Source organism: Orycteropus afer, unplaced genomic scaffold (assembly GCF_000298275.1).
Source record: "Orycteropus afer afer isolate SDZICR_OR568_19922 unplaced genomic scaffold, OryAfe1.0 scaffold00004, whole genome shotgun sequence".
Taxonomy (NCBI): domain Eukaryota; kingdom Metazoa; phylum Chordata; class Mammalia; order Tubulidentata; family Orycteropodidae; genus Orycteropus; species Orycteropus afer.
In genome coordinates, this window is record NW_006921591.1 from 15856991 (window position 1) to 15871088 (window position 14098).

Genomic DNA, 14098 nt, shown 5'->3' on the forward strand with positions numbered 1-14098 from the left:
ATATATAATTTTTAGTTTTGTTCCACATTTTTCTCCCATTCTATCCAGGATCTCCAATTTTTATCCCTTTCTGAGTGGCAATAGTAGCCAGGCACCATCTCATTCTGGTCTCAGGGTCATTTAGCCTGAGATTCCCATGGTCTACTATTCCTCTGCACTAATTGTTTCCATCTGTCTTTGATTTCCTTCATTCTTCTTTGCTGCAGACAAGGAGTGACCAATAGTTGCATCTGAGGTGGCCACTCACAAGCTTTTAAGACTCCAGTTACTACTCACCAAAATAGATGTAGAACACTGTTTTTGCATACTGTGTACCAGGACTAAATTTTAAAATAGACCTTTCAGAGTCAGCCCAGTCCTTTGTTCTTAATCTATAGATCAGCCTGCATTTGGCATTTTTATGAAGCAAATGGAAAGTCCTGTTGCCTTGAGAAATACATCCTAGTGGCTTGACATTGTGAGACAATTGCTTTTTCTTTTTCAATAACTCAAATGGGTCAAGTATGTTTTTAAGGAAATACTTCTGTTTCCAGACATTTTAATGATAATTTAATACATAAATTATTCATTGTTTTATTTGGCACAAACATTGAGAAGGACACTACTATGTGCCAAGCATGCCAGAACTATGTACATTATTTTCTCATCTAAGTCTTGTCATTTTACAGATGAGAAAACTGAGTGTAGAGTGACTTTTCAAATAAAATACCTATTAAATTTTCAACTGAGATTAGGTAGTTTACCAAAATTCACACAGCTGGTGGCTCCCTAAATCTTCTGATTAAAACCAATACATACTTCAAGCATGTGAGTTAGATGGTTCTTTGCCAATTTAAGGAGAATAATCTATACTTTTGGAGATTTTTGAAGAAAGTGTCATTTTAAAATTATAACAATATTATAGTAACGCTTTATGGACATGTAAAAAAGAAAAAAAATTTAAATTTTAAGATCCCTACCCGGACCTTACTCTCCCAACAAATAATCTACTTTTAGTTTCCATCTCCTTTTAGTAACTGTCCATATTTATGCACATTTTATATAATTGTAATGAAAACGAACATACAGTATTATTTTTTTGTGATTTCCTTTATCATTATATCATGTTTCAATGTTACTACATTTCTTTCATAATATTCATCTTATTGATAAATCAGAGTTGGTTTTTTTTCACATTTGGTTTATTTCTAATTTTTGTTCTTTCCTCTTTCTGTCCCACCACTCTTCCTGTCCTGTGATTTAACATCATCCCTGGTTATGCTGAGGGCAGCAATCTGGAATTTAAGCCAGATGAAATTGGAGTGAAGCCATAAAACACTATTTTTGTTTTTTAGTGAAGTAGTAATTTCTCACTTTTAAAACATGATTTTTCTTTCTCCTTTCTGCCACTGTTAGTTTCTGCCAAGTGGTAACCTGTGTGACATACCTTTTATAGCTGTTAACATTTGACAATCAGCTGCAACCATGTTCCCTTTACATAGCTGGTATCCTTGTTAATGGAAAATGCAGTGTATCTGGTTGCCTAGGTTACTCCTCCACAATGTGCTTTATGTATTAGTTCTGGACTTAAAGCACTTAAAAATAAATCAGGCAGGTTAAGGCAAACATTAATCCTTGCTCCAGAGTGTGTTCTTATTTTTTTAAGTTAATGAGCCAGAGCAATAGAATGTTCTTAGTCTAAAGCCCCAAATGAATTGTGGGCCAAACAGGTATATTTCTTATCCAAGTGGGTGGTCAAGGTGTTGAAGTTCACAGTATTATGGAGAAAAGAGGCTTCTATTTGGTGGATCTTAGGTTGCCTGAGAAAGCCAAGCTTTTCTGCTGGTTCACTCTTCCCTACAAAGGGCTCAACTAGTTGCCATCAAGTCAATTCTGGACTCATGGCAATCTCATGTGTGTCAGAGAAGAACTGCTCCATAGGGTCTATGATGACTGATTTTTCAGAAGTAAATGGCAAGGACTTTCTTCCCAGGCACCTCCAGGTAGACTCAAACCTTCAATCTTTTAATTAGCAGCCAAATGCATTAACTGTTTGTACCACCCAGGAACTCCCAAAGGGCATTAGTAAAAGCTATGAGGTCTGGTGTCTGCCTAAGGGGCTTGCAGTCTAGTTGGAAGATATATAAACTTTGAAAGGGAACAATTCAGGTAATACCTGAGTACCATAGGGCTAACAGATGTTTGAAGAAGTGTACATTCCATGATTGGTTGGTCAGGAGGCGTCTCATGGAATATGTAGACTGATGTGGCTTTGAGGCTTAGGTTCATTCAGTCAAGTGTTTGAGTGGGGGACACAGTAATGAACAGGTGCCTGCTTTTATGACAATTACATTCTAATCTAGGGGAAGACAGACAATAAATGAAATGATTTCAGAAAGTACAATGAAGAAACTAAAAGAAGGTAATGTAACAGAGGATGAGGTAAGGGAACAGTGCCACTTTAGATGGGGCAGTCAGGGATGGGCTCTCTGAGAAAGTGATCTTTAAGCTAAAACCCTAATGATGAGACAAAGTCAGTCCTGGATCTGGAGAAAACTTTCCAGGGTGAAGGAACAACCAATGCAGGAGTCCAGTGTTTGAAAATTAGACCAAAACCCCTCTCTTTCTTCAGGTCTCTGCTCAAACATCTCACCAGAGAGGCCTTTCCAGTCCCTCCTGTCTAAAATAGCATGTGGTGCTTCATTCACCTGCTCCCCATACCTTGCTTTAATTTTCTTCATGCTATTCATGACATGACTATATTTTGTATTCATTTCTTTCTCTCTGCCATTCCCAACAAGAACATAAACTCTGTGAGATCTGGGACTTTGTTTTGTTTATTACTGTATCCCAAATGCCTGGCATACACAAGTGCTCAATAAATAGTTGTTGAAAGGTCCATGTGGCTGAACATAGTGAGCAAAGGGGAGAGTAGTACAAAGCTCAGAGGAGGAAGTAGGTGGGGAGGAAGGGATTCCAAGCATGTGAGGGAATATTCAAGGGCTCTTTGAGTACAGTCCAAAGAACAGATGCTCAGGGGCAGAAGGTCTTATCTAGAAAGCAAACCAAATTACCCCTTAGAACACTAGTACACCTATCCATCCTACTTCCCTCCCATCTCCTTTCAGCCCTCCTTCCCTCCCTCCCTTCTTTTCTTCATGTTTATTGAACACTTCTTAGGGTCACTGGCACCAGAGTTAGAAAGGAAAAGTATGATACAATGTATATTTGACTTTGGAGTCCTTCCTGAACACATGAAAAGATAGAATCTTACAGGGAAGTGAATCATTTGACACAAATTCTTATATGTATTTCTAGTTTTTCCTTGTTGCTTTATACCATTAATATTTATACCTGGTAATTAGTTTAAAAATTATAGTTCTGGGAATTGATTTTTGATTTACTAATGCTGATATATATTATATATATATAATATTATATACTTATATCAGCATATATATATATATATATATATACACACACATACATACATATATATATATGTTAGAGCTCTGGTGGTGTAGTGCCTAAGGCATTTGACTGCTAACCAGAAGGCTGGCAGATCAAACCCACCAGCCACTCCTTGGAAGGAAGACTGGGCAATCCACTTCTGTAGTGATACTGCCTTGGAAACCCAAGGAGGGGTTGCTAAATCCCTAAAGTAAAAATAATCAAATTCTTTGCCATCAAGTCAATTCCTACTCATAGCGACCACCACTGGTTTTCCAAGGTGGTAAATCTTTAGGGAAGTAGATTGCCCCATCTTCCTTCCAGGAAGCAGCTGGTGGTTTGAACCACCAACCTTCTGGTTAGGAGTCAAATGCCTTAGGCGCTGCGCCACAGAGCTCCTTATAGGAATCCCTGCTGTTGTTGTTGTTGTTGTTTGCCGTCGAGTCGGACCCGACTCATAGCGACCCCTCCTTGGGTTTCTGAGGCAGTATCACTATGGAAGTAGATTGCCCTATCTTCCTTCCGAGGAATGGCTAGTGGATTTGAACCGCCAGCCTTCTGGTTAGCAGTCAAGTGCTGTAGCCACTGTGCTACCAGAGCTCTAGGTGGTGCAAAAGGAGTCCTGATTGCTCAGTAGTTAAGCGCTTGGTTGCTAACTGAAAGGTCAGTGATTTGATCCTGCTAGCTACTCTGTGGAAGAAAGATTTGTCAGCCTGCTTCCATAAAGATTTATAGCCTTGGAAACCCTATGGGGCAGTTCTACTCTGCTATACAGGGTCTCTATGAGTTGGAATCAACAGCAATGGTGTTTTGTTTTGTTTTGTTTTTGTTTCTGTTTAGATTATACCAATAGTTAATGCACCCAGCTGCTAAACTGAAAGATTGATGGTTCAGGTCCACCCAGAGGCACCTTGGATGAAAGATCTGGCTATCTACTTTCAAAGCATCACCCATTGAAAACTGTATGAAACATAGTTCTACTCTGATAAACATGGAGTTGCCATGAGTCAGAATCAAATTGTTGATGACTGGTTTTTATATCATATATATATTTGATTGTGTGTCTCTCTCAGTATATATATAGGTAATCAAATAATTGTTATAAAGGATTTGTATATAAAACTGATAAATAAGATCAATGTAAAGATGTAGAAGTTGATTCACATGTATTTAATGAGAAGTCTATTTACAAACAATAGAATATATTGAGTGTAACAGCCTGTGACTGGAATTGGGAAGAACAGAGTACCATGTTTTCTCATTTTTTTTTCCCTCTCAGGAATAATTCCAGCTAATGGGAAGGTGAATGTGACTATCAAGTTTACACCATTTCAGTATGGTACTGCACAGATCAAAGTGCAGTTATGGATTTCACAGTTCAACTCTCAGCCTTACGAATGTGTATTCACTGGGACATGCTACCCCAACATGGCTTTAAAGTATGTTTTGTTTATTCTTACAATTTTTCAAAAATCCAAATCTTCCTTTCTTCCATTCTGTTTTTCTTTCTTGTGACAGAATACAATCAAATATTTATCTTAAATGAACATAAAATATGCTTTAATGTATAACAGTAATATGCCAAATATCTCTGTATTGGTAACAGCAATTGCTTCTGCAAAGGGGATAGAAATGACTGAGAGAAAGGGGTTTTCTAGGGATATCTTCTTTTCACTGATTACTCCTGATGTGCTGTTTGAATTTTTGACCACTTTACTGTCTGTTCAAAATTTTTAATAATAAAACCAGAACAAAATACCTACTTTTAAAGTTTAAATAGAAAATAATAATTAATTGAGTGCCTGTATGCAATACCCAGAGCAAAGCCCCATGGGAAATGGCCCACACCCTCAGATATTCACAAAAGAGGAGCAGAAATAAATCATGCACAACAACTATAGATACTGAAATGTGCTGCACAGAAGGTTTTTTTAAAGCACCATCAAAGTTCAAGTTAAAGATGTGAAATGGGTAATACATCTTTTCTAAACTTGCATATTCATTTGAATATGAGTTTATATTTTTATATCTTAATATATGTAGTTAATATTGTAAATTTTTTTCTAATACATATGACTTTTATAAAAGTTAAAAGGAAAGTTGTCACAATATAAATACTCATCTTGGGAAATCTTTAAAATTATTTGGAGAATGAAAAGAAATATCTTGATTTTCTTCCTCTATATACATTACATATTAACACCATTAGACATATTACAAGTTCAGTAACAATCTTATGCCAAAATATGAAGTAATTCCATGCTTTATTATTCGTTTATACCTTAACTTTCTTCCTAAAAGTTTGAAGTAGTCCAGTGTGGCTTGCTGAACCCAAACCTTGCAAGAAACCAAAATCACTAGGGCAACAAACAAGTAGAACTGAATATAAGTGAAGAATAGTGTGAATTTTTCTGGTGTCAGATAACTGGCCAAGCCAAATGTTCTTTGTCCTCTCTTGTCATGTGCTGCAGTGTGCAAAAGACATCTTACTAGTGGGGGTTTTCACTCATACATCTCCTTCCACAAACTCGTTCTCAGATACATGAGAACACCCTTGGACAGTAGAAGCCCAGTACAAATGCAGATATGCACTGTTTCTAAACGACACTGCAACCTGAGAAAGCCGGAACTTTATAAGGTAGAAACCTGTCAGAGAAGGAAAACTCAAATAATTTCCACTAGTAGAGAGTGATAGAAAAGTAGTGTCTGCACCCTGTCAAAGGTAGAAAACTTGCAAGACCTGGAAAGCAAGGTCCTCCCATAGAGTTCCTGCTCACAAAGATTTTGCTATATTATGTTTTGGTCCTCAATTACAGTTTAAAATTGTGTCTTATTTAATACATTTCTGGTATTTTCAGGGACTATATCTCAAGGCCTACATTTCTCCCCAAATTGCAGTTAGTACTGTAGTATGCAAAGACCTCTGGTAGCACAGTGGGTAAGGCATTTGGCTGCTAAGCAGAAGGTTGGCAGTTCAAACCCACTAGCTGCTCCCTGGGAGGAAGATGAGGCAATCTACTTCCATAAAAACTTACAGCCTTGGAAACCTAATGAGGGTTGCTATGAGTTGGAATCGACTCGATGGCAGTGGGTTTGGTTTTATTTATTTATTACAGCATAAACATTCTAACATGAAGGAAAGAAATATATACTGGCTATAGTGTTCTCTGAAAGTTTCATAGATTTTCTCATTTCAATATAAGGTATGTAGACCTACTTGTGCCAAATTCTACATGTAACTCTTTAGTTTATCACTTTCTTAGACTCTGACTGCTAACCAGAAGGCTGGTGGTTCAAATCCATCAGCCACTCCTCAGAAGGAGGGTTGGGCAATCTACTTCCATATGCTACTGCCTTGGAAACCCACGGAGAGGTCGCTATGAGTCGGGTCTGACTCAACAACACATAACAACACAACAACAATCATATCCATTATCTGTACTAACAATCACATTTCTTTACAAGAGTTTATTTTTCACATTGCTGATACTGCTTCCCAGAATTTACAACGGAAGTGATGTTAAAGCTACAACTCACTCCCCAGCTAAGCATCTCATCCCTGCATGAGAATGTGGAAGCCAATGTGAGTATCACCAAATGACAGGTTCTTCAAGACACTCTTAAGCAGGTGGATGTTAAATCTGAGATTACTAATGTATATCACATATTATCTAGTGGAGTGTATTCAGTAGAAGCTCAGGAAATGCCTATTGACTGACTGTCAGAATGAATGAATATTAGTATCCAAACCCACTGCTATTGAGTTGATTCTGATTCATAGTGACTCTGTACAATACAGTAGAACTACACCAAAGGGTTTCAAAGGCTATAAATCTTTATAGAAGCAGATTGCCTCCTCATCTTTCTCCCACAGAACAGCTGGTGGGTTTGAATCACTGACTTTTTGGTTAGCAGCTTAATGCTTTAACAACTATGCTGCCAAAACTCCTTGAATATTAGTATATTCCTACCTAATTTCTGTATGGGAATTCATGGGTGGCATAAATAGTTAAGAGCTTGGCTACTAACTGAAAGGTTGGCAGTTAGAATCCACACAGAAGCCCCTCAGAAAAAAAGACCTGGTGATCTGCATCAGAAAGACCACAGCCATTGAAAAGCCTATGGGGTATAGTTTTACTCTGAAACACATAGGGTCACCATGAGTTAAAATCATCTCCACAAAAGCTAGTTTATCTAATTTCTGTAATGTCATAGACTTACATAATCCTATGAAACAAGTGTTCACTTTCTTGCTGAAAGAAATGCTTTCTTGGTAGCATTTCTGAATATAACATGCTTTTCCTACATATCATAATAACCAGTTCTAATAGCTTCTGCAGAGTCCCTGAGTAGCATAAATGCTTAACTCACTTGGCTGCTAACTGAAAGGTTGGAGGTTTAAGTCCTCCTAGAGGCACCTCAGAAGAAAGGTCTGGTGATCTACTTCTGAAAAATCAGTCATTGAAAACCATATGGAACATAGTCCTATCCTGACATTCATGGGGTCACCATGAGTCAGAATCAACTAAAAGGCAATTGGTTTATTGGAATAGCTTCTACAGGCATGTAAGAGGCACTGTCACTACCTACATATGTCCCAAGACAGTTTTCAGTTACAGAAAAGATCCAAATCATTAGTCTGGACCTCTTTTAAAAGATCTTTTCACAAATATGGCCATAATCATTCTGTAACTAAAGAAGATAAATCAATGTAAGATATTTTTAAATGTAATAAATTTAACTGTTGTAAACCAACAGCCTAGAAATTAATTATACTACACCATGAGTATTTTTCATTTTATCATGCTTTTCACTTGCTATGTTCTCTAAGAATGAAGGGAAAAACAGCCATTGGTGGGTTATTCTGATCTATAGTTAAATTCTGATATATTGACATTACATTTACTTTAGTAGATCACTGTTATAGCATGAAGATTCATTTTTAGTTTAAATATAATAATTAATGAGCTGTAAGTCATGGTTATTAGCAGAAGAAGCATAAAAACAGGAGCTTTGTCAATATACAATAAGGTGGTAATCAGCACAGTATAGTTAAGGAAAAAGAAGACAGGAGAGGTGCCCACGAGTTACAGACAACAAAAGTAAATAGTATTACATACAGAATCCTGAATTATCAGAAATAACAAACATTAATCTACGAGTGGATACATACACAGACAGGAAAGATGGACAGGTATGGGTAGGTGAACGGGACTACACTCCCATAACCATATATAGGTTTGGCAGATGATATTTCTACAAACATATTTATATGTGTTGTAAGTATATCAATGTATATAGTAAAGCAAACAGGGGGCAAAGTTATGAAAACTTCTTAGCCATAACCAAACACCTTGGGGGAATGAGTCAGTGGGCCTAGGAACTCAGGACAATAGTTACTGGGGAGATCAAGGCCAATTGGTATAACACAGTGCACAAAGATAGTGTTCTACAACCTACTTTAATGAGTACTGGCTAGGATCTTAAAAGCTTGCAGGTGCCCAACTAATATGCAATTATTGGTCTCTCCCCATCTGGAGCAAAGAAGAGTAAAGAAAATCAAAGATGCATGGAAACAATTAGTCCAAAGGACTAATGGACCATGCAAACTTCAGCCTCCATGAGCTTGAGACCAGAAGAACTAGATGGTGCCTGGCTAGCACTGCTGACTGCTCTGAAAGGGATCACAATAAAAGGCCCTGGATAGAGTGGGTGAAAAATGTGGGACAAAACTCAAAGTCATAAAAAAAGACCAGATTTATTGGTCTGATAGAAACTGATGGAACTTCCAAGACTGTGGGCCTTAGTAACACTTCGAACCTGGAAGTGAACTCACCCCCAAGGCTCAACTTTCAGCCAAACAATAGAGGTGAAAAATAATGCCAAGGAGATACAAATTCCTTAGAACCATCTACCCTATGAGATCAAAAGGGCAGCGTTTGTCCAGGGATAAAGTTCAGAACACAGGAAAAGGTAAAAAAGAAGGACAAATTGAGATGAAAACTCAGGGAAGAAGTGGGAAGAGTTCTGTTACAATGTGGGGATTGCAGTCAATGTCACAAAACAAAATGTTCATGAATTATTGAATAGAAAATGAATTAGCTCTGTAAACTTTCACTGACATCACAATAAAAAGTTAAAAAAAAATAGGAGCTTTGAGTTGTTGGATTATATAGCAATTTAATATCTGTCTTTAAACCATAGATTAGAAGAATTTGAAAGATTAAACACTCTTTCTAAGAAAGTAAACGTTCCTCCAGAAAAGACAATGACATATACACATTTTCACAGACTACCAGCAAAGGCAAAGCCTCAAAAGATAAAGGTAAAGTGGGCATTATCCTGAGCATGATGGAAGGAATGAGAAAGAAACAAAATAATTTATTTTCCCTCCTGATTTGGTCTCTTAGGAAATTGAATACCAGAATTTGAGATTTCCAGTAGATTTATCAAATCCATTTGCTGTGGCAAGTGTTTTAAACCAAGAACCAGGAAAGTTGAAGGTCAAAAAATTGAGAGAAGGTAACCAGTTGATCCACCGTAAATCAATCCCAAGGTAGAATAGTAGAATTACTGTTTGTCGTATTTACGATTTACAAACAACAACAAAAGTCAGTTGGATAACTATTGTGTTTTGCTTTTCTCTTGGCAAATGCTTCTGATTTGATTACTAATATAATAATTATTTGTTCCTGCCTTCAGTTTTGGACCAAGGCAATGAGATTTCAAAAACAAGACAAATGAAGGAAGCTCTTTTTGAACAGAAAGTCAGACAGGACACTTATGAAGAAGTTGCAAATCATCTTAAGTGGTAAATATTGTTCAATTTTTGTGTCAAGTGACAGGGTGGTTATTTTTAGGTGATGACTTTCTTTTGTATGAGATACAATGAAATATAATGATATTGTATGCACTTAGGAGAATGTGATTATTCTCTCCCTTCCACTCACCCTTCTATTTCAGAATGAAACTTCTATCTGAAATAAATTAATGTGATTAAATTGTACTCTTACCTAAGTGTAACCAGATAGTGGCAGAACATGAGTGAATTGTGGGAGAAGCTGGCCCATATTCAGTGGGGGGTGCTCTTCCCTGCTAGCCACTGCTGCCAGCACTCCCTTCACTCCAGGACAGGTCTGAGTTACTTGGGCATCCCAAGTCTCACCCATCAACTCTCACCCCATCACGAGCCCCTTGTGACTTGAGCTGATACCCTCCAAGGAGCCCGGTGATACAGGGTAATGAACCTAGGGTGAGGATGGGGATGGGATCCTGGTGGAGGTTTGAAAATTCAAATGTGAGAATTCTTGCACTTCTGTGCTCAAAATGGAACCATTTTCACAATTTTTTTTTTTATACCAGATCATACTAGGCATATTCATTTATACAGATAAGAATGTGTTCTGACTGATCTTGAGGGCCTTCAAAGATTATTCTACTACCCTTCTACCCTATTCTAATGGGGAATGGCCTTTGTTTTAGACAGCAATCTCTCCATTTTCATGGTATGACTGCAGTTAAATAGGAAGTACACAAAGTAACTGAAGATCATTTTTTAAAATATTTTTTTCCCAGTTATATGCCATTGTAGAAAACCTGAAAATATTGGGGGAAAATTATAGAAAAGGAACAAAAATCACGTATAATCCCACTTTTAAAATTTAGTTGTTTTTTTTCCTTCTCAGCTTATTTGCAACATACTTGAAATCACATCTAAATTCAATTCTATATGCTATGTTTTCCACTTAATATCTTTCCCAACATTTTATGTTGAAAGATTTGAAACCTGCAAGTTACACCCATATACACTTGACCTAGGTTCACTAATTGTCAGCATTATGCCACATATACTCCCCCTTATAAACACACACAAACATGTCATATTTTTTGCTGAACCATTTGAAATTAAATTGCAGACAATCATGAATCTTCACCCCTAAATGCATCATCATGTAGCTCCTAAGAACAGAGACATTCTCTTACATTACCATAATGACTTTCAAGAAATTTAACATTGATAAATTAATAATAATAATAAGTCCATAGGAAAATTTCCCATGTTGTTCCAATAATGTCCTTTATAGCTGGGAAGTTTTGTTTTGTTTTGTTTATAGAGAAGAGGAATCCAAGGTCAATTAAAGATCAAACAGTTTTCATGTCTCTTTAGTCTCCTTTATTCTAAAAAGTTCTCCAGACACCTATCCTTTCCTTTAAAATTATAGCTACTATTTATTTTGAATCTATGCTAAACTCCTTGATTGCTATATTACTTACCAGATTTTATTTTGGGATAAAATCTACATAACATAAAATTCACCATTTTAACTACTTTCAAGTATACAATTCAGTGGTCTTTAGAATATTCACAATTTATGCCATTGTCACCACTATCTAATTCCAGAATGTTTCCATCATTCAAAATGAAATGCTATATCCATTAAACAGTCATTTCCCATTCCTCCCTCCCCATGAGCTCAGAAAAAAAGCAATCTACTTTCTGTCTCAATGGGCTTGCCAAATCTGGACATTTCATATAAGTGAGATCATGCAACATGTGATTGTTTTGTGTCTGGCTTCTTTACTTAGCATAATGTTTTAAAAGTTCATCCATATTGTATAGCAAGTATCATTACTCTATGTTTACCTTTTTGAGAAACTGCCAAACTGTTTTCCACCAGCAAAGTATGAGGGTTCCAATATCTCCATATACTCACCAATACTTGTTATTGTCATTTTTGTTTTGGTTTGTTTTTTATTTTTATAGCATCCCAGTGGGTGTGAAGTGAAACCTCATTGTGCTTTTGATTTGCATTTTCCTAATGACTAACGATGTTAAGCGATCAGATTTCTTAAGTCATAAATATTTTATCATGTGTCAGTAGACTATAAGCTTCATTTTGTAGAATACATTATTCATTTCAGTTATGTTGCTGAAGTTTCTACAACTTCTCTCCCTCATGATGTCTCATCAGCCCTTTTAATTTGTGAAGTATAGCTAAAACATTCCCTTCTAAAACTGACTATGGTATTCTGATGGGTTTTGAATTTGTTTTTCTTCTCCCCAGGCAAGTACACCTCGGTAAAGATCCCATATCTTTTAAATTAAAAAAAGAGCTTACTGAAGAACATCAGAGAGCATACACAAAATATAAGGTCAGAATTACTGCTACCTTGATATCATTTATTTCATTAAATATTTTGCATTCCTTCTATATGTAAGATGCTGTATTAGGAGAAAGAGAATGTATAGTTAAGTTGGGAGTAGGGGAGGCTGATGACAAGTAAATTGCTAACTATAAATCAAGGTTGACTATAAATGCACAAGAGGCCTGTACTAAGTATTGTGCAGGTTCAGAAGCTACAGCGGAATGATCCTCTAGCTGGAAAGCTTTCCTGGAAGACATGGTATAATTTTGACATGGTATAATCTAGAAGACATGGTAGGATTTTGAAAAGTAATGAAGAGGACAGAACATTCCAGATGAAGGGAATGGCTCAAAGTCAGGCTGGACTTAAAGGCATGAGATTCATCTGTGTATGATCTGCAAGCATGAAGACAAGAGAGACCCCAAAACAGTAACCAGGAGCCATGCTGGACCAGAGACAAAGAATCCCTGGCAGAGACAGTCAAAGAGGAGGAGCAGAGAGGGGGAAATTGGTTAAGGGAAATAGGGCTACATCTGGGTCACCAAGACAACACCTGTAGGTTCAGGGTGGGTAGATTAGAGACAGAATCTGAGGGACTGTGAAACACTAATGGCCTCATCATGGTTTGGGAAACAGGTAGCCTAGTGGAGGGCAGGTGCATGGAATGCTGAGGATAAGCCATAATAGCTAGAACATAGGCCACAAATGGTTCATAGGAAATAGGCCTTGGCTGTGGCTCTGTGTAGCTGGGATTTGAAAGCCCTAATGACATGCTCAGACTCACTTGGAAGACCTTGCAGATTCATCATTGTATTAAGCTTAGGATTATAAGTAAGGTTCAGGTGAAATAACTTGATAGCAATGGGTAGGATGGATTAGGACAATCTGTCTTTTGTCAGCCCCCGGGTTACAGGTGGGGAGAGACAACTCAGGAAGGCCCGAAGTAGCAAGTGGGAAGAGCAGGAGAAAGGGGATAAAAAGCCAGGAACCCGGACAGAAGAGCAGTCAGCCCGAGGGTTACAGGTGAGGAGAAACAACTCAGGGATGCCCAAAGTAGCAAGCGGGAAGAACAGGAGAAAGGGGATTAAAACCAGGAAGCCAGAGAGGAGCAGTCAGCCGAAGGGATTAGGTGAGGAGAGGAAACTCAGACCCGCCCAGAGTAGCAGGCCGGAAGAGCAGAAGAAAGGGGATAAAAGCCAGGAAAACCCAGACAGAAGAACCCCAGGGTTACAGGTGAGGAGAGACAACTCAGTGACGTCCGAAGTAGCCAGTAGGAAGAGCAGGAGAAAGTGAATTAAAAACCAGGAAGCCAGAGAGAAGAGCAATCAGCCAAAGGGATTAGTTGAGGAGAGAAAACTCAGACCAGCCCAAAGCAGCAGGACCAGAGAACAGGAGAAAGGGGATAAGAGCCTGGATCCCGGACAGAGGAGCAGTCAGCCCCAGGGACAACTCAGGGACGCACAAAACAGCAGGGCAGAAGAGCAGGAGAAAGGGGATTAAAAGCCAGGAAGCCAGACAGAGG

General features: G+C 37.8%; 1 protein-coding gene across 1 annotated transcript in view; it reads left to right on the forward strand.

The window, feature by feature from the left end:
* Positions 1-14098, forward strand: part of CFAP221 (cilia and flagella associated protein 221) — a 246524-nt gene that overhangs the window by 85378 nt on the left and 147048 nt on the right. The window contains exons 7-11 of the mRNA XM_007937787.2: positions 4709-4868; positions 9634-9754; positions 9840-9951; positions 10132-10240; positions 12495-12582. Coding sequence (XP_007935978.1) covers positions 4709-4868; positions 9634-9754; positions 9840-9951; positions 10132-10240; positions 12495-12582 — 590 coding nt within the window. The remainder of the gene's footprint in view (positions 1-4708; positions 4869-9633; positions 9755-9839; positions 9952-10131; positions 10241-12494; positions 12583-14098) is intronic.